This window comes from Balaenoptera acutorostrata, chromosome 16, assembly GCF_949987535.1.
Source record: "Balaenoptera acutorostrata chromosome 16, mBalAcu1.1, whole genome shotgun sequence".
Taxonomy (NCBI): Eukaryota; Metazoa; Chordata; class Mammalia; order Artiodactyla; family Balaenopteridae; genus Balaenoptera; species Balaenoptera acutorostrata.
Genome location: NC_080079.1, coordinates 62,102,451 through 62,123,205, shown reverse-complemented (window position 1 = coordinate 62,123,205; position 20,755 = coordinate 62,102,451). Strand labels below are relative to the sequence as shown.

Sequence of the window (20,755 nt, the reverse complement as noted above, 5' to 3'; positions counted from 1 at the left end):
TGAACAAAAATTAATCTGTCAGGGCTTCCCTGGTGGCGCAGTGGTTAAGAATCCGCCTGCCAATGCAGGGGACATGGGTTCGATCCCTGGTCCGGGAAGATCCCACATGCCGAAGAGCAACTAAGCCTGTGCACCACAACTACTGAGGCTGCGCTCTAGAGTCCGCAAGCCACAACTACTGAGCCCACGTGCCATGACTACTGAAGCCCGCGTGCCTAGAGCCCGTGCTCCGCAACAAGAGAAGCCACCGCAATGAGAAGCCCGCGCACCGCAAGGAAGAGTAGCCCCCGCTCGCCGCAACTGGAGAAAGCCCGCGCGCAGCAGCAAAGACCCAACGCAGCCAAAAAATAAACAAAACAAAATTAATCTATCATATATTAAATGCTAGGCTAGTACTTCAAATACATTTTCTTTTCTATTATTAAATTGACTGATTGATTGATTGGCTGTGTTGGGTCTTTGCTGCTGTGCACGGGCTTTCTCTAGTTGCGGCAAGCGGGGGCTACTCTTCGCTGCGGTGCATGGGCTTCTCATTGTCGTGGCTTCTCTTGTTGCAGAGCACGGGCTGTAGATGCACAGGCTTCAGTAATTGTGGCCCGTGGGCTCAGTAGTTGTGGCTCGCGGGCTCTAGAGTGCAGGCTCAGTAGTTGTGGCACACGGACTTAGTTGCTCCGTGGCATGTGGGATCTTCCCAGACCAGGGCTCGAACCCACGTCCCCTATATTGGCAGGCGGATTCTTAACCACTGCACCACCAGGGAAGTCCTCAAATACACTTTCTCATTTAGCCTTCTAATTACTATTATGAGGAGGTAATAATCCTGTTTTACAAATGAGAAAACCGGAGCCCAGTGAATTTCTATAAGTTTTGCAAGGTCATTTAGTTGGACAGAGCAAAGGCTTGAAATCAAGTCTTCTGATACTATTTTGTGCTCCTCCTACTATAAACTGGTAATGAAATACACACAGAGTTTATTTATATGATGAGTGAGTTATTTTATGATGGTGATGTGATTTGTTATATAAGTTCATGGAACCCTGTCTGAACTATTTATAATGGAGTAAATCAAGTTATATAATGGACTTGCATTCATTTAATAAACATTTGCACACCTTGCTAACTCATGTGGGTAACAGGAAACTATCCCTACTCCATAATATGTAAATATTACTAGGAGAGAGAAAAGAAATATACAAATAATCATAATAAATTACAAACATATAAAGTCATAGAGGAATACCAAATGCTATCAATACAAAGAATCATAGGAGGGCTTCCCTGGTGGCGCAGTGGTTAAGAGTCTGCCAGCCATGGGCTTCCCTGGTGGCGCAGTGGTTGAGAGTCTGCCTGCCAATGCAGGGGACACGGGTTCGAGCCCTGGTCTGGGAAGATCCCACGTGCCGCGGAGCAGCTGGGCCCGTGGGCCACAATTACTGAGCCTGCACGTCTGGAGCCTGTGCTCCGCAAGGAGAGGCTGCGATAGTGAGAGGCCTGCGCACCGCGATGAAGAGTGGTCCCCGCTTGCCACAACTAGAGAAAGCCCTCGCACAGAAACAAAGACCCAACACAGCCATATATAAATTAAAAAAAAAAAAACAAATACTTAAAAAAAAAAAGTAAAAGTCTATAAAAAAAAAAAAAAAGAGTCTGCCAGCCAATGAAGGGGACACGGGTTCGATCCCTGGCCCAGGAAGATCCCACATGCTGTGGAGCAACTAAGCCCGTGGGCCACAACTACTAAGCCTGCACTCTACAGCCCGCAAGCCACAACTACTGAGCCTACGTGCCAATAACTACTGAGTCTGAGTGCTACAACTACTGAAGCCCACGCGTCTAGAGCCTGTGCTCCACAACAAGAGAAGCCACGACAATGAGAAGCCCATGCACCGCAACGAAGAGTAGCCCCCGCTTGCCGCAACTAGAGGAAGCCCACGCACAGCAATGAAGACCCACCACAGACAAAAATAAAAACAAATAAAAACAAACAAACAAAAAAAGAGTCATAGGAGAAGGTAATTACATTCACTGGGGTGGAGGCAGAGAAATTTAAAAAAAAAGAGAGATAATGGAAGAAGTTGAGTTAGGCCTTAAAGAATCAAGAGGATTTTGACAGGTAAGATAGGGTAGAGAAACTATGCAAGGGGAAAAATGAGCATTTGTATAGAGGCAGGGAAGTGAGGAACATGTTCAGAGAGCAAATGGGGTTCAGTTTGGCTTAAGGGTGGAATCCGAGGCTGAACAGATGGGCTGGATGACAGCACAGTGAGCGTGAAATGGCTAAGTTTAGACTCAATGAAATAAGGAGTGGGTGATCACTGATGGCTTCTTTGTTATTTTTAATTTTTGTTTTATGAGATTTAAATAATATAGACAAGTTGAAAAGGTAATACAATAAATGCCCATATCTCTACCACCCAGAATTATAATATTGTTATACCTATCTCTAGTCTAATTATATGATTACATTTATACATTTAACATAAAAACCAAACTAGTAATATGTGCGTGTACTTACAAAAAAATATGATAGATAAAGTTAGTTTCCTTTGATGATCAACACTCCCAGTTCCAATCCATTTCTCTGCTGCCCAAAGGTGATTGCTCTCACAAGAATCCTCCTGGGCCACTGAGTGTGTGTGTGAGAGAGAGAGAGACAGAGAGATAGAGACAGAGACAGAGACAGAGACAGAGAGAGTGTGTGTGTACTGTTTGTTGTATTTACTGTTTTGTTCTCTTTACCTGAAATGTTATTCCCTCAAATACCTGTCTGCCTCATTCCCTCACTTCCCTAGATCTCTTCTGAAAGAAAAACTCCTTGGCCAACCTATCTAGAAGAGCAGCCCTTATATCTCTCTCCCCAAACACTGCTTCTTCTTCAAAGTACTCATTACCATCTAACATCATATAATGGTTTACTGTCTTTCTCCTACACTCGTATATAAGCTCCATAAGGGCAGGGAGACTTTGGGTTCACTTGCTGCATTCCCAGTGCCTGGAATAGGGCCTGGCACATAGGAGATAATAAATATTTATTGCGTGAATATAGATACATGTATCTACACATAATACATGATATTTTGTGTATTTTTACAATTTATATGCATAGCACCTGTATTTTACAAATTTACAACTTGCTTTTTTCCCTCAACATTATGTTTCTGAAATCTATTCATTTAGACCAGTGGTTCTCAACTGGGGACAATCTGGCAATGTCTGGTGACATTTTTGGTTGTCACAATTGGTGGGGAGAGGGGAGCCAGTCCTACTGGAATTTACTGGGTAGAGGCCAGGGATGTTGCTTCATCTTATACTAATGCACAAGACAGTCCCCCACAGCAAAGAATTATCTGGTCCAAAGTGTCAACAGTGTCAAGGTTGAGAAATCCTGAATTAGATTTATGGATATTTAGCTAATCTCTGGTTAACTAATGGATAGTAGGCCATCATGTAAATACACTGCAATTCATTTATCTACTATTGATGGACACTTAGACTGTTTGTAATTTTTCACTATTACAATCTCTAATAATTTTTAGGAGAGGGGAGTAACATGATTAAAGACATACTTCAAGCAGATTCTCCTGGCTCTAATGGTTGAATTGGAAGAGAAGAGTCTCTAGAGGTTGAGAAACAAGTTTAGGTGCAGCTATAGTTCAAGAATTAAGTAAGTAGAGTAGCTAGCTGGGCAGTAAGGAAAAAGAATGCAAGACACAAGATAATAGTAAACAGGATCTAAGGACAGGATCCAAGGAGAGCCAGGAGGTCTGGGTGATAAGGAGGATGGTGGTACTATTAAAAGACAGTAGGAAACAGTCTATGATATTAATTCAGCTAATAAAAAAGAACATTGGGGGGCTTCCCTGGTGGCGCAGTGGTTGAGAATCTGCCTGCCAATGCAGGGGACACGGGTTCGAGCCCTGGTCTGGGAAGATCCCACATGCCGCGGAGCTGCTAGGCCCGTGAGCCACAATTGCTGAACCTGCGCGTCTGGAGCCTGTGCTCCGCAACAAGAGAGGCCGCGATAGTGAGAGGCCCGTGCACCGCGATGAAGAGTGGCCCCCGCTCACCGCAACTGGAGAAAGCCCTCGCACAGAAACGAAGACCCAACACAGCCAAAAATAAAATTAAAAAAAAAAAAAAAAAAAAAAGAACATTGGGAAGTAAAGAAGAGGTCTGGAGGGAGATGTGAGTTTGGTTTCAAACTGTTTAGAAGTTATCCTGGTTTGGTGAATGGGAGCCTCTCCTGCAACACTCATTAAAATGTTGGATATTTAAGCTATTTGCAATAAGTAAATTATGGTCCATTTGCTAAAATGCTGTGTGGTTATTTAAAAATATGCTTATCAAAACTTTTTAAGGTCATGGAAAATGTAAGATCATAACAAGTAAAAATTATGAACAGGATACAAGATTTCTATATAGTATAAAAAATGTTTAAAAAATCAACTGGTTATGGGGAAAAAAATCCTGGAAGGCAGTAGATTGGAATAATAATAGTAGTTTACTCATGATATAAATTTTTTCCTTCTTACGTCTTTCTGTATTTGCTGTAATGAATGAATATGTTACTTTTATAACAACAAAAAACTTTATTATATTTAAAAAGAACTACCCAACCATCAATCTATCTTATTTTGTGGGAGAAGCCCTAACTCTCCTACATATGAGTGTCCCTCATTTCTTAACTTCTCTTCAACCTAAGACTATAAGGTAACACTTTTCAATAACGGAAGTGGTCTCCTAGAGGAGACAGGGATCATCTGGGGGAGATTCTCCTAACTATGAGGGCCACCTCCTTTGTTTTCTTTCCCAAGTTTTCTTTTTTTTAATTTATTTTTTATTTTATTTTATTTTTGGCTGTCTTGGGTCTTCATTGCTGCGCGCGGGCTTTCTCTAGTTGCGGTGAGCGGGGTCTACTCTTTGTTGCGGTGCGCAGGCTTCTCATTGCGGTGGCTTCTCTTATTGTGGAGCACGGGCTCTAGGGTGCGTGGGCTTCAGTAGTTGTGGCACGCGGGCTCAGTAGTTGTGGCTCGCGGGCTCTAGAGCGCAGGCTCAGTAGTTGTGGTGCACGGGCTTAGTTGCTCCGCGGCATGTGGGATCTTCCTGGACCAGGGCTCGAACCCGTGTCCCCTGCGTTGGCAGGAGGATTCGTAACCACTGCGCCACCAGGGAAGGCCCCAAGTTTTCTTAAAGGATACCCTAAGAAGGCATCCTCTTTTCCAATTACTGACATAAAACAGATGGGAATGGGACAAAGGCACCCCTAGACACTTACAAAAGAGTAAAGACTGCTGTAAAGTCATTACCACCTCACAGACACTGAGGTTAGAGTTCTCTCAGCATCAGCTTTGCTTCATGCAGTCTTCAAAGAACATTTTATTACACAAATATGTGATGTTTGAGATGCTGGCAAAATGACTGGGGTTCAAAACCAGATTGGTTTGACAAAAAAAAAAAAAAAAAAGCCCAATGACAAAACAAAAAACACACCCACACACAACTCAGGACCTTTTTAACCATAACATATACAAAGTTATTTCTTTCATGTTATTTAATAGCTTTAAGTATCTCAAATTCAATTTTGCAAACATAAAGCTGAATTTTTTCCAATATTCAAATTCTGACTTTTGATTCCTCAGCCCAATAAGACCTTCTGCAGGAGCTCCAATTTCCTTGAGCCACACTGACTAGAAGTACCCTCAAGGGACAAGTCAGACAAATGTGATTTTCTTCTTTCAATGGTCCTATTCCCTCTGATTTTTGCCTGCTTTTGTTGTTCTCCACTGTCTTCAAATAACTGTTTTTTATATTCTGCCCAGGGTTTATCATTGTAATTAGCATGGGGTTATTCTGATATGTTATTCCACCATTACTAGAACTGAAACTCAACTTTATCAAATTTTAAAGGGGAGCCATTTCCTTCCAACCCTGTGTTCATTTCTTCCCTCCCCCAGAAAATGTACAGCAGGTTAGAATGAGATTTGATTTGGAAGGTGAATGCCTGCTTCATCCTGCGTTTCAGATCCACCTAAAAAATCTAAACACAGCCCAGAACTCCCATAGGAATTAAGCACATGGCTCAATACTAGACTGCCTGAGTTCAAATCCTAGGTCTGTCACTTATTAGCTGTGTAACCTTTGGCAAATTATTTAATCTCTTTTGGCCTCGGCTTCTGAGCTGTAAATAGGGAAAATAATAATTGTACCTATTTCATAGGGCTTTAAGGCGGATTAAACAAGTTAGTGGCCTATGCTTTGTAAGTACTCAATAAACGTTAACCATTATATGATGATGATGATGATGATGACGGTGATGGTGGTGACGGCTGCCAGTGCCAGCAAACTTCTGTAACAACACTTCCTCTCCCCAACCCCCGCTCCTTCAGTAGTCATGAGCCTGGCCATTAACTGTTTAAATATGGAAACTCCAACATCTGCAACTATCTCAAAAGTAAGTCCTTAACTTCTGGGAAGTTATCGATCTGTTCAGGTAGCGATAAACTCACCTTTCTGGCCGGTTTATGGAGAGTTGGAAGTAGTTCTTTGCCATTTCTAGCCTTTCCTGGTACTGAGCAGAACCTTCTATCAGTCCCTAAAAAAATAATAATGCCCATCAGAACATTATATATATGGTATCATTAAAATAACCTGCTCACCATCAACTTTCAGGGAGGCAGTGTACGATATAATATGTTGTTCAAAAATCATGAGGCCTGAGTCCTAGTCCCTGTTTTGTCATTGATGCACCTGTTTGGGCTCCAGTTTCTTCAAAAAAGGGACTAGGTTAAATGTAGCGGTCCCTCATCCTTTTCACCATTAAGGGCCTCTTTCCAATTTGGAAGGTTTTCTATCATTTTCTATTATTTAACTTATTATTAAGATAACAAATAATTTATTATTACATATAATATGTATATTATAACAAATAACAAATAATTATTTGTTAATAATTTAACAAGTTATTCTGTTATTTAACTCATTATTAAGAAATAATTGATTAACTAGTAATTAATGTATAAAACAAAGTACAAATCAAGTCAAAAAGTAGCATAATCCCACCTTAACTACCATTTCTATCTTTCACATGCATGTTTATGGTGGCATTCATACTTAATATTTTATATTCTTAAAAAAATATACTATAATATAAGCAGTTTTCCATACCACTACACAGTCTTTAAAATCATCATATTCTTAAGGACTTTTCTACTTCTTGGATGTTTCCTTAAAGTAGATGATTTATTTTTATTTTTATTTTTTAAAAAATTAATTAATTTATTATTTATTTTTGGTTGCATTGGTTGCACGGGCTTCTCATTGCGGTGGCTTCTCTTGTGGAGCATGGGCTCCAGGTGTGCGGGCTTGGTAGTTGTGGCTCATGGGCTCTAGAGCACAGGCTCAGTAGTTGTGGCACATGAGCTTAGTTGCTCCGCGGCATGTGGGATCCTCCCGGACCAGGGCTCAGACCCGTGTCCTCTGCATTGGCAGGCAATTCTTAACCACTGTACCACCAGGGAAGCCCAAAGTAGATAATTTAAATTGAAGGCTCCAAGTCTGAACCTTTCTATAGTTCTTGGAATACACTATCAAATTACTTCCCAGTTAAGGTTCTAACTATTACGATGTTATCAGCAATGTATAGGTGTATCATTTTCACTATATTCTCAACAGCACTGAATATCATTCATATCCTTTTTACATATGTGAAAACAGTACTTATTATTATGTTAATATGGTTATCTTTACTACTTGTGAGAGTGAATATTTTAAGAGAAATTTATTAGTTGTCTTTTTGCAATTTTTTTTTTTTTGGAGTATAGTTGCTTTACACTGCTGTGTCAGTTTCTGCTGTACAGCAAAGTGAATCAGCCATACGTATACACATATCCCCTCTTTTTTGGATTTCCTTCCCATTTAGGTCATGTAAATTTTTTAATCCATGTCTTTGCTAACTTTTCTATTTGGTGTCTTCATGTTTGCTCTATAGATTTGTGCAAGTTGTTCATCTGATACAAATAATAACTTTTATCACTTTATATAGATGTTATTATTTTTTCTAAAATATTGGAAACAGTTTATAGACACTCCCTCCTTACCACCAAGCTAGAATGGTCCCTTTTAACTCTAGTTCCTACAATTATGTCACACATTAAATAGGGATATAGGACTTTAAATCACTGGCTTGACTTTCCCTGGATTGCCCAATTTAAAAAATGCATTGCAGGCTTCCCTGGTGGCGCAGTGGTTGAGAGTCTGCCTGCCAATGCAGAGAACGCGGGTTCGAGCCCTGGTCTGGGAGGATCCCACATGCCGCGGAGCAACTCGGCCCGTGAGCCACAATTACTGAGCCTGCGCGTCTGGAGCCTGTGCGCGGCAACGAGAGGCCGCGATAGTGAGAGGCCCACGCACCGCGATGAAGACTGGCCCCCGCTTGCCACAACTAGAGAAAGCCCTCGCACAGAAACGAAGACCCAACACAGCCATACATACATACATACATACATACATAAAAAAAAAAAAAAAAAAAAAAAAAATGCATTGCAAGTCCTACCTTAAAGTAATCATTCTTTTTCAGACTTTCAAGGAAGCCAGCCCAGAGCGGTGAGGTAGTCACAAGAGATTTCTTGGCGTCAGAAAAATGTGGGCTACATTTGGAGCATAAGATCTCAAATCCATGAGCCTAGATGGAAAAGATAGAATTTTTATTATTAGGTTAATTTCTTTCCATTTAACCACACTCAAGAACTAGGTGATTGGACACATGGCTGTGTGGACATTTATAACACTTTTTGAATTTTACGAAAAATAAATCTGACTTTATTTCCAAGTTTCTTAATCTTTACAGATTATTAAAAATTATAAAAGGGAAGCAAATAATACAAAACAAAGATTCTTATCCTCCTCAAAGAGATTTCTTTTCTCACTAATTAAAAAACTAGAAATTTAAACTTATTTCTTGTTTGCTTAAAAAAGGCTTGCAAGGCAGAAATAGAGACACAGATGAAGAGAACAAACGTATGGACACCAAGCAGGGAAAGCGGGGGGCGGGGGGTAAGTGGGGGGTGGTGGTGGGATGAAGTGGGAGATTGGGATTGACATATATACACTAATATGTATAAAATAGATAACTAATAAGAACCTGCTGTATAAAAATAAAATTCACAAAAAAAAAAGAAAAAAGGCTTGCAAAAGGTTTCTTGTCTAACAGAATTATAAATGAATTAAACATAGTCTCAGGCATAGTAAAGGGAGGGAATCACTTCATTTTAAGAGTACTTTGGCTAAAAAATATAATAAATGCACATGGCAAAATAATTCTAATAGGGGACTTCCCTGATCACTCTAGAGAAAACTACTGTCACCAATTCCTTACATATCCTTTCAGAAGTAATCTATGCACTCAAGCAGATATGTGTATGTCTGCATATGTACATTCTCCTACTCCATCCTTTTTATCACTAAATGGCAACATACACACTGCTCTGAACCTTGCTTTTCACTTAGTGATATACCTTGGATATCATTTCATATGAGCATATATAAATTTATCCATCCCACTTCATGGACAGACCATAATTTATCCAACTACTCCTCTACTAACAGACATTTCGGTAGTTTCCAATCTTCTGCTACTATAAACAATGCTTTCATGAGTATACTCCTACGTCTTTGTGCACAAGTAAAATATATGGAGGATAGATTTCTGGAAGTGAAAATGCTGAGCAGAAGGGTTTGTGCATTTTAAATGTTATGGAAAGTGACAAACTGTTCTAGGAGACTGATTCAACTTATATTCCTATCGATAATGTTTGAGGGTACCTCTTTATGTATTTTTACAAACCCAGTATACATTATCAAACTTATGGATACTTGGCAATCAAATGGTGAAAATTACTATTTTGTGGCTTTAAACTGCATTTCTTTTATTATGAGCAAGTGTCAACATTTTTCATAAAAATCATTTGTATTTCTTTTTCTGTGGACTGTTAATGGTTTCTGATCATTTTTTGATTGATTAGTACTATTTTTTTTCATATTGAATTGTGGGAATGTTATATATTAGATAAATCAACTTTTGTCATTTACTAGTTTTTTTACTCTTTGTCATTTAAACTGCAAATATAGGGCTTCCCTGGTGGTGCAGTGGTTAAGAATCTGCCTGCCAACGCAGGAGACATGGGTTTGAGCCCTGGTCCGGGAAGATCCCACATGCCACAGAGCAACTAAGCCCGTGCGCCACGACTACTAAGCCTGGCTCTAGAGCCCGCGAGCCACAACTACTGAAGCCCATGTGCCACAACTACTGAAGCCCGTATGCCACAACTACTGAAGCCCGTGTGCCACAACTACTGAAGCCTGCGCACCTAGAGCCCACGCTCCACAACAAGAGAAGCCACCGCGATGAGAAGCCCATGCACCGCAACGAACAGTAGCCCCTGCTCGCCACAACTAGAGAAAGCCCGCGCGCAGCAACGAAGAACCAACACAGCCAAAAATAAAATAAATTTAAATAAATAAATAAATGGCAAATATATTTTACACTTTCACCAGGTTTACTGTCTTTTGACTATATTTATGTTTTTTTCATACAGAAATGCTTAGCTTTTATATTATCGAATTTATCAATCTTTTCTTTCACAGTTTCTAGTTTCAAGTCATGCTTAGAAAGGCCTTTCCTACTCAGATTTTCAAAAGTTTTCCTATGTTTTCTTTCAAATTTTATGGTTTCGTTTTTTTCATTTAAATATTTGGTCCAACTGGAATTTATTTTGGCATAGGTGTGAGGTAATCAACTTAAATTTTCCAGATGGCTTCACAGTTTTTTTTTTTTTTTTTTTAATAGGGAGCATTTTCTTTTTTCAAATTTTATTTATTTTATTTATGGCTGTGTTGGGTCTTCGTTTTTGTGCGAGGGCTTTCTCTAGTTGTGGCAAGTGGGGGCCACTCTTCATCGCGGTGCACGGGCCTCTCACTATCGCGGCCTCTCTTGTTGCGGAGCACAGGCTCCAGATGCGCAGGCTCAGTAGTTGTGGCTCACGGGCCCAGTTGCTCCGTGGCATGTGGGATCTTCCCAGACCAGGACTCGAACCCGTGTCCCCTGCATTGGCAGGCAGATTCTCAACCACTGCGCCACCAGGGAAGCCCGCTTCACAGTTTTATCATCACTTACTGAATAATCCAGTTTTCCTTCTTATTTGAAATGCCACATTATACTACATTCTCACATTAATAGGGTATATATCTAGATATCTATGCTCTGTCATTATCTTCTTAAGAGCCCTTTGATATAAAGGAAGAAAATTAAAATTTCTGGTTTAACATTACCAACTTCATGCCCAATTCGTGGGCTCGGTATTGGGGATGAGATGGAGGAGGCAGCTTGTATCCACTCCGCAGGTCTGGCATAAACCTTTGTTGCACCAACTGTGCATACAGACATTTAGTGAAAGTGACCTGGACATTGGGGCACAAAATATGTGAGTCTTTTCCTGAAATTAAAAATTTGAATATCATTTCATAGTTAATAATAACTTCATAGTAACTTCATTTATGAGCTTCACATTCATATAAATGCAAAGAAGATCCAACCTATTTACTGCCTACATTATTTAGTAACAGCTTTACGGAGATGTAATTCACACACCCATAAAATTTACCTTCACTTGTCTATATTTAGTTATCACTAAGGTAATTCAAATCATTAGTTACATTACACAGCAATTTTGATGGGTGGATGATATAGAATAATTCTTAATTCTCTGGAAGAAATGAAATGTTTTATTGTTAAGAGGATATAACTACTCAAATAGGGAAAATATGGTCAGAAATAGCTAGGAAACATTGAGATATAAAATAAGGAGTCAGGTCTCTTACAATCTTCCTCCCCTGGATGGGAGAGAAGAAAAAATTTAAAAATGTATATTAACTTGCTATGAGGAAACAGAATATTTCCGATTTTTTTCTAGTGAACAATTAAATAATGTTCAATTTTATTTCCAGTGAGAGAAACTAAATGACCAAGAGAACTAGCTTACCGAAGTCATTATTCGTGTTTCAGGCAAGAATGTCTTGAATATACGACAGGCTCGCAGGTCAATGGGGTCCCGCAGGTAAAATGCCTGGACTCCTGCAGCCACCAATCTGGGGCGCTGCTTTAGCACTGCTACAATGCCGGCTGGAAGGAAGCAGTGTGCTTGATGAAGGGAGGCTTTAATTTTTTCTGGGTATCTGTGACAGGTAACATAATTATTTTTATTTTATGATATGTAAACATCTAGGATTCTTATACCATTTACTTCCTCCTTAACATTTTATCTTGTCTTGGTTCATCAAGAGTGAGATGGAAAAAGTGACAAGAGAGGTGAAGATAAAGATACTGTAGGGAATTCCCTGGCAGTCCAGCGGTTAGGATTTGGCACTTTCACTGCCAGCGGCCCAGGATCAATCCCCAGTCGGGGAACTAAGATCCTGCAAGCCGCGCGGCCAAAAAAATTAATTAATTAAAAAAAAAAAAGATACTGTATATACTAAAGATTACAGGAAGGAAGAGAGACAGAAAAAGTGGGAAGAAATGGAAAATAAAGAAAAGGGATTAAGGTGGTCCAATAAAAAATAAAATCAGAACTTATTCTCCTAAAAAATGGTACAAAGTGTACTGAAGTGAAGCTAAAAGAGATGTTTAATACTGTTAAGACCTGAATGGTGCTAAACACTTAATAGGTACTCAAATTTGAATGGCTGAATTAGTATGTTATTAGACTAAGGTATTCTCTTCTGAATAGAGCCTAAGGTGCTCCACCAAGGTCAAAGAATCCCATATATACACCCAGAACCACAGAAAAAGCCTGAACACAATTGTTCTCACTTAGGTTTTCATTTCTAAAGGTCTGAAAATTTCTATCTATGGATCTACATAATACTTAGCCATAATATCTAAGGTAAATAAATGCAAAAATATTGGGCCTATGATACTTTTAAATGGAAATTAAAAGATACATCTGTTTCTTGATTTTAAAACACGTAAGTTTAATTTGTTGGTCAATCTCACAAAGGATGAAGACAGCATGAAAACTGGCATTAATCTAGGTGAAAGAAATTCCACATTCAACAGAAGACTTGAGCGACATGAAATCAAAAGGCTCCCTGACTAGCAATGAAAGTGTTATTTTTCTTACCCTCTGATGCGTCTATTCACAGCAGCTCGTATAGATTCTGAAGCCAAAATTTTTTCTGGTTGTGTTGAGATTATATTCAGTGCTTGTGAGATTGTTTGGACTGTGGTGGGTAACCAGGATACTGCTTCAGGTTTCTTTGGTGCAGGAATAATGCATAACTCGCCATGATGGAAAAACACCTGCAAAATGATGTTTTAATTTTCATACCTGGCAGTGACAAACTCTCGGTGCATATGAAAATGTTGCAACATGATTTCACCTCTGTAGATTTTCCAAACTTGGATATACTTACCCTATTGGCACTATTATCAGGATCCAACCATTTAGGGAGAAAGTCAGCAGCTTCTATTAACAAAAATTCACCGTCATTGTCTTCAATCCTAATGCAAAAGAAGTTCTAACTTTATATTCAAAGAAGCACATATTTGCTAATAATCAAACAGATTTGTTCTAATACATTTTCTCCTTCATCTTAGTAAATATATGAGTATGCACCATGTGTAGATTTCTATAATTAAGCAAAATGTTTAAGATACCATTAAGCACTGAAGGAGACTCTAAGATTGTAAGGAGGAATTCCTTAGGTGAGGGTGATAAGAAGAGAAAAATAAGTACATAAATAAATAACAATAGAAAAAAATATGGAAAATATATAAAGTACTATGGGGTTTCAAAAGAAAAAAAAAATCACATATAGCCAAGATTAGGAAAACCTTTATGGAGGAGGTATTATTGGACCTTGAAAGATAATGTTGTTTTGCCTCATTTGCATCATTTTTTAAAAATTTAAATTTCTGAATAGGTAACACAGTCACATGGTTAAAACTTTAAAAAAATACATAAAAAGTTATACAATGAAAAAGTCTCCTTCTTGCTTTTGTATCTATATGCCCGACCCCTCCACCATTGTTATTTCTTGTTTATCCCTCTAGAGTTTGCTTATGTGTAATCCAGCCAATAGGAATATAAATTCTTTCTTCTCTTGTCGCACAAAAGGTAGCATATTATATATACTGTTCTAGATTTTTTTTACTATTAATGGGTGGAGATACAATATATGGAGAAAAGGAGAGATGTTCTTGGGAGAGGGAAGAGCATAAGCAAAACCATGGAGGTAGCAATTTAAGGTAGATATTTGAAGAATGACGTGTAAAGAAGACGACTAGAAAAGCACAGTTATATCATTTTGTGAAGAGCTTTAAAATGTTGGCAGAATCAATGAGAATGAGTTCAATTTTATAGACAAAATGAATGAAAGGTTTTAGAGTAGCGTACTAAAATGGTTCGAGCTCTACTTTAGGAATATTAATCTGGCAGAGACATAGAGGAAAAACTTCTTCCTTTTTCTAATTTTTAAAAAAACCCCGACAAGATAGAAGATGCCTATTAAAGAGCTTCAGAGGCCTAGTGTGTAGGTATGAACCATCATTACATGTATAAAACTCAGAATCAGCACATGAAAGGTATTGCCCCCTTCTTATTATCCTAGTAAAGATAGAAACTACTATTTTTGTGTCTGTTCATTTAAAATTCTATCATTCATTAAGAAATTATTGCCATGTATTTGTAGGTATGTTAACAGTAGTGTTTGTTATCTCTTAGATTTACATCCTGAAGTATTTAAAAATCAAATGGCATAATACCGGAGATTTGTTTTAAAATAATCTTGCTATGTGATGGGGGAGTGGGGAAGGAAGTAAATGAAATAAGAATCACCAGGAGTTGATAATTACTGAAGCTGAGTGATGGGTACGTGAAGGTACCCATCTCTCTACTTTTATGTATGCCTGAAATTTTGATATAATAACAAGTTTCCAAAATTGTTGTTGTTGTTTTCTTTTTGTTCTGCTGGGGGAAAGACTGGGTGGATAGAAGACCAGAATTCGGGGGCTGATGAGGAAAACTAGGACATATGTTAAGTGGTGAAGCGCCCTCTGCTGGCAAAACTTTGGAATTACAGAGAATTATCCATTTCTATTTTAAACACTGAATTAGAATGCACTATCATCTACTTTGCTTCCTAGCCATAAAATTGCGTGCTGATTTCTCTTTAAATTTCTTCTGTATATGATTTCTCATAAAATATAGCTATAGTCTAATAGAGGAAGACATATTAAGAAATCTGTGAAATATGTATATCTATAGATGAATTTCTTTTTTTAAAGACACAAGAAATTTGATGGTGATTACTTTTGGGAAGTCAGAGCAGTACACCCTTTTGTATTGTTTGAATTTTATTTACCATGTGTATTTGTTCTTTCATAATAAGAAGAAAAAGAGAAAATCTAAAATAAGCAGGTTTTGTTTGAAACTTTTTGAAGTTGAACTCTCAAATGATTCTTTAATTCTTCTTCAAGAAAAGGAAGTCACAAGAGAAAAGGAAGAAAAAAGGAAGAAGTCACATTTAAAATCTACATCCCAAGTTTGTACAATTTCCACCAGACTACAGAAAAAAATACTACTAAATGGATAAAAATGTAGTCATTTTCAATAATAGAATTCCTTTAGAATTATTAATAAAGCTATAATACCTTGCTACTAACTCTGGAAATTCCTTTGTAATTTGCTTTACTATATAAACAATAAACCATTCATCCTCAATGTTATCTCCAAACTTTGTCATGCCAAATATATGAGCAGGAACACCTCCTAAAAACAAGAGAAAAGCAATCATATTACCAAATAAATATACCAGTGCAAATAAAGGTACAAGTAATCATTCAATTAAACAAACATTTATTGATTGGCTATGCGCCAGGTACTATACTGGGAGCTGGGGTTGCAATCCTGAACAAGATACAAGAAACTTAGGGCTTCCCTGGTGGTGCAGTGGTTGAGAATCTGCCTGCTAATGCAGGGGACACAGGTTCGAGCCCTGGTCTGGGAAGATCCCACATGCCGCGGAGCAACTAGGCCCGTGAGCCACAACTACTGAGCCTGCGCGTCTGGAGCCTGTGCTCCGCAACAAGAGAGGCCACGATAGTGAGAGGCCCACGCACCGCGATGAAGAGTGGCCCCCGCTTGCCACAACTAGAGAAAGCCCTCGCATAGAAACGAAGACCCAACACAGCCAAAAATAAATAAATAAAAATAAATTAAAAAAAAAAAAAGAAGCTTATTCTTGAGGAGCTTAGGGTCTAGACAACAGGAGATAGACAACCAAGCATCACAAAACAAGATGATGAACAGAGGTGTACACTGAGGGCTATGTGAGCATAAAGTATGTGATATCTGAGCTACGTTCATCTGGAGGAATGACCAGAAATAGGCTTTCCAGAAAGAGAGAACATATGCATGTGCAAAAACACAGAGGCATGACAGACAATAGAGTGTTCTGGGAATATCAGCAGAAATTTTCAAACAAGTGCATTATCCAAAAATATGCAGAACTTAAACAAGGCACTCAGACAGCCAATGGGTCAAAGAAGAAATCACAAGGGAAATTAGACAATATCTTGAGACAAATGAAAACAAAAACACAACATGCCACACGGATGGGATGCAGTGAAAGCAGTGCTAAGAGGAAATTTATAGTTATAAAAGATCTCAAATCAACAACCTAACTTTATACCTTAAGAAACTAGAAAAAGAAGGACAAACTAAACCCAAAGCTAAAGGAAGGAAATAATGAAGATTAGAGCAGAGATAAATGAAATAGAGAATAGAAAAACAATATTTAAAAAATCAATTAAACAGAGTTGGTTTGTTTAAAAGATCAACAAAATTGACAAAACATTAGTTAGATTAACTAAGAAAAAAGAGAAAAGACTCAAATAACTAAAATCAGAAATGAAAGAGGGGATATTACAACCTATGCCACAGAAATAAAGAGGACTATAAGAGAACACTATGAACAACTGTACATCAGCAAATTGGATAACTTAGAAGAAATGCATAAATTCCTGGAAACACACAAATTATCAAGACTGGATTGTGCAGAAATAGAAAATCTGAAGAGATCTATAACTAGTAAGGAAATTGAATTAGTAATAGAAACTTCTGCACAAAGAAAAGCCCAGGACTAGATAGATGACTTCACTGGAGAACTCTACCAAACATTTAAAGAAGAATTAACATCAATCCTCCTCAAACTCTTACAAAAAAACTGAAGAGGAGGAAACATTCCCAAACTCATTTTATGAGGCCAGCATTACCCTAATACTAAAGTCAGACAAAGACAATACAAGAAAACTACAGACCAATACCCCTGATGAATAATGATGCAGAAATCCTCAACAAAACACTAGCAAACTGAATTCAACAACACATTAAAAGGATTGTATACCATGACCCAGTGGGATTTATTCCTGGAATGCAAGGATGATTTTACACAAGAAAACCAACCAATGTAATATACCATATTAACAGAATGAAGGTCAAACAAGTGTACTGTGGAGTGTCTCAAGAGCTACCATGGCAAAAAAAAACCCCAAACAGGTGGGAAGAACTGCCCAACCAACTCTTCTCCCTACTCCAGATCTCCCAAGTTTCATCAAGTATAGAAGCTCCAGTTAGGGTGTCTATTTTTATCTACCTTACATATTAAACTTCAATTTGAATTTCATCCAGAAGCAATGAGGAACTGCTGAAGGATGTTAGGCAGGAGAGTGACATGATCAAGTTTGTGTTTTACAAAGGTAACTGGCAACAGTGTCAGGCACTGCAGACACTGGAACCAGAGAGGTTAGTTAGGTGGCTACTGTAGTCTTCCAGATGAAGAGATCAAGGGGGCCTAGACTGTAGCCAAAGAGATGTAGAGAGGGGTCATATTTTAGGAGTAATCACACTAGGATTTAGTGCCTGACTGAACATGGTGAAGTGAGGAGTTGAAGATGATTCTGAATTACTAACAAGCTTGATAACTAGGTGGCTAGCAATCCCATTAAGCAAGACAAGAAAACACTGTGTAAAAATGATTTTCTAGAAAAAAGGTAGGGAATTGGTTTTGGCTGTGCTAATGGGACAGTGTTCTTGCCAATAAATATCACGTGTTTCAGTGAATAGGCGTTTAATAAAATTAACGTTTTGCATTTGGCAACTGCTAGCCAAACGGAAACAGATAAGCACTAAATTGAGAGACAGAATGACGGTATCACAAGATGCCAGGCTTCTGATCTGAAATAAGACTCCACAGAGGTCACTGCATGAGTAGAGCCTTGGTCACCTATCCATGATTCATTTTAGTAAAGTTATAAGAAATGACAGGACAAAGTACCATATTTGGCCAGAGGTCAGATCTCAAGCACTGACAATACAGAGAAGCAGTAAAGGAACCTCAAAATGCTTCCGAGTGGCAAATAATGGTCATTTAGCTCAATTATTTCTCTTTATAAGCCAAGCAGAGCCGCTCTTAGATCCTTACCAAAACAACTATGTGAAAGGCAGCCTAGTAAACATACTATCAAGACTGAGGAATACAGAGTAACAGCTAAAAGAACTATGGTTAAGGAAGCCAGATGCCTGAACCTGTTTAGTGTAGGTACCTAGATACATTATGGCATAGTAATTAAAGTTCAAAAGAAGAGCCATGGCTTAATAATGTTGAATATATATTAGTTCCTAAGATAATGACTATTAGAAAGCATTCATCAACATGAATTAAAAAAAATTTTTTTTTAAGTTCAAGGGCTTAACTGAATAGAGGCAAACACCATAAAAAGTTCAGGATATAAATCTCCTGACAGGGTTTCCCTGGTGGCTCAGTGGTTCAGAATCTGCCTGCCAACGCAGGGGACACGGGTTCAATTCCTGGTCTGGGAAGATCCCACATGCCACGGAGCAACTAAGCCCATGCGCCACAACCACTGAGCTTGCGCTCTAGAGCCCACGAGCCACAACTACTGAGCCCGCATGCCACAACTACCGAAGCCCACGCACCTGGAGCCCGTGCTCCGCAACAAGAGAAGCCACCGCAATGAGAAGCCTGCGCACCGCAAGCAACAGTAGCCTCTGCTCGCTGCAACTAGAGAAAGCCCACGCGCAGCAACAAAGACCCAACACAGCCAAAAATAAATTAATTAATTTAAAAAAAATCTCCTAACACTGAATGAACTGTGGACTATCATACATCACTGTGGTCAGAATGACATTAAAAGTCACCCATATCAAAGCAAAATAAGCAAAAGAGCCTTACCTTTCCCAGGTTTATATTTGAGATTGAAAGGCTGATTCTGCCAGATATAGGGGACCAGCATAGGTGCAAACTGGGTCATTATATTCTCAATGTACTTTTGAAGAATCTCTCTGTGTTCTTCTGGGTCCCTTGGTTCGTCTGGTATCAGGAACAGGCAGTATTCTACAGTGTCTTCCACTGTAGCAAACTTCATATTTTCCTCCATTCTTCTTTGAAAGCTACATTTAAAGTTTCAATAATATAAACCATATAGAATAATGTAGAAGTAATATCCCATTCCCTGAACTATGCTAGGCAATTCCATTAACATTGTTTCCCAAAATTCAGTTATCCACATACCATCATCATGATTTTTGCCTTGACCACATACCAACTATAATAACATTTATTTAACATTTTTTTTTCTTTTTTAACATTCTTTTAATGACATTGTTATACTTACGATTACATTAAAGGAACTTTTGATATAATACAATAAATGGAAATCCAGTACCACATTCCCAAATTAACTAATAAGTATGTAAGAATAAAATAAAAACTGTTTGCCCTTGCACTAGCAGTGGTGTGTATAACACACTTTTAGAAACACTGCAATAACATCTTTTGAAACACTGTCACAAGTCCCAGTTCCGCCAGTAGTCCCAGTTGTGTTATTCTGGGTATTTCACTTTCTTCCTGGGGCTTTTTCCTTAATTGTAGAATGAGACTGTTACTGTATCATATCTGTAATCCGTCCCTAGTTTAAATTTTTATTATTTAAATTTACTGAAAAGCAATCTCCCTTACTCTGCAGAATTAAATCTCTCCCATTGTATGGCATAGAGGAATTCAAAACTACAAAACATTCATGCCTTATCATTTCACCCCCAAATAATCTGCCCACGGCTCTTGATCCTACAACTATCTATCCTAAATCTTCCCCCTTCTCAGGTCTCAAAGGGTATAGCTCTGGTGTATTAGGACGTGGTAAATAACTATTTTCTAAGGGTTCCCCTTACAAACAAAAGTACTAGCTCACTATTGCTTCCAGGTGAGGCTTGGTAAAGGAAGACACTGTTTTGGATTATCTACTTTACGTCTGCAATTCGATTTTTAGACTTGTTTTTCTAACGGACTAGTAAAACGAGGTCGAGAGGAACTTGCATCTTCTATCCAGACACTCATTCGCTACTTTCTGTCCAAATCATCATTTGGCCTTTTAACCCAGGTAGACAAATGCTAACTACCCACCCACCCATAATGCCAAACACACCTTATTATGAAGAACTTAGGGTCAGGACTAGAAGGGGCTTTGAGATCACTCAGGCTAACTCCACACTGTACATATGAGAAAACCGGGAGCACAGCAAGAGAAGCAACCAAGCAGCAGAGGCCTGACTTGGAGTCTAGGGCTTTTTACTCAGACTAGACGCTCTCCTTCATCCAACAAAATGAAGCCAATTCCGCT

General features: G+C 38.6%; 1 protein-coding gene across 3 annotated transcripts in view; it reads right to left on the bottom strand.

Moving 5' to 3' along the window:
• The window catches only part of ECD (ecdysoneless cell cycle regulator), a 92,513-nt gene that overhangs the window by 7,154 nt on the left and 64,604 nt on the right, over nt 1-20,755 (bottom strand). For 2 of the 3 annotated variants that reach the window (XM_057530460.1, XM_057530458.1), the window contains exons 2-9: nt 19,309-19,526; nt 15,707-15,824; nt 13,468-13,555; nt 13,176-13,354; nt 12,036-12,228; nt 11,326-11,454; nt 8,552-8,680; nt 6,507-6,592 (exon numbers count right to left, since the gene is read on the bottom strand). In XM_057530460.1, the coding sequence (XP_057386443.1) occupies nt 6,507-6,592; nt 8,552-8,680; nt 11,326-11,454; nt 12,036-12,228; nt 13,176-13,354; nt 13,468-13,555; nt 15,707-15,824; nt 19,309-19,513 (1,127 nt within the window). In that variant the 5' untranslated portion in view covers nt 19,514-19,526. Of the gene's footprint in view, nt 1-6,506; nt 6,593-8,551; nt 8,681-11,325; nt 11,455-12,035; nt 12,229-13,175; nt 13,355-13,467; nt 13,556-15,706; nt 15,825-19,308; nt 19,527-20,560; nt 20,753-20,755 lie in introns of those variants that run through there. The other variant, XM_057530459.1, reaches the window with a different exon arrangement.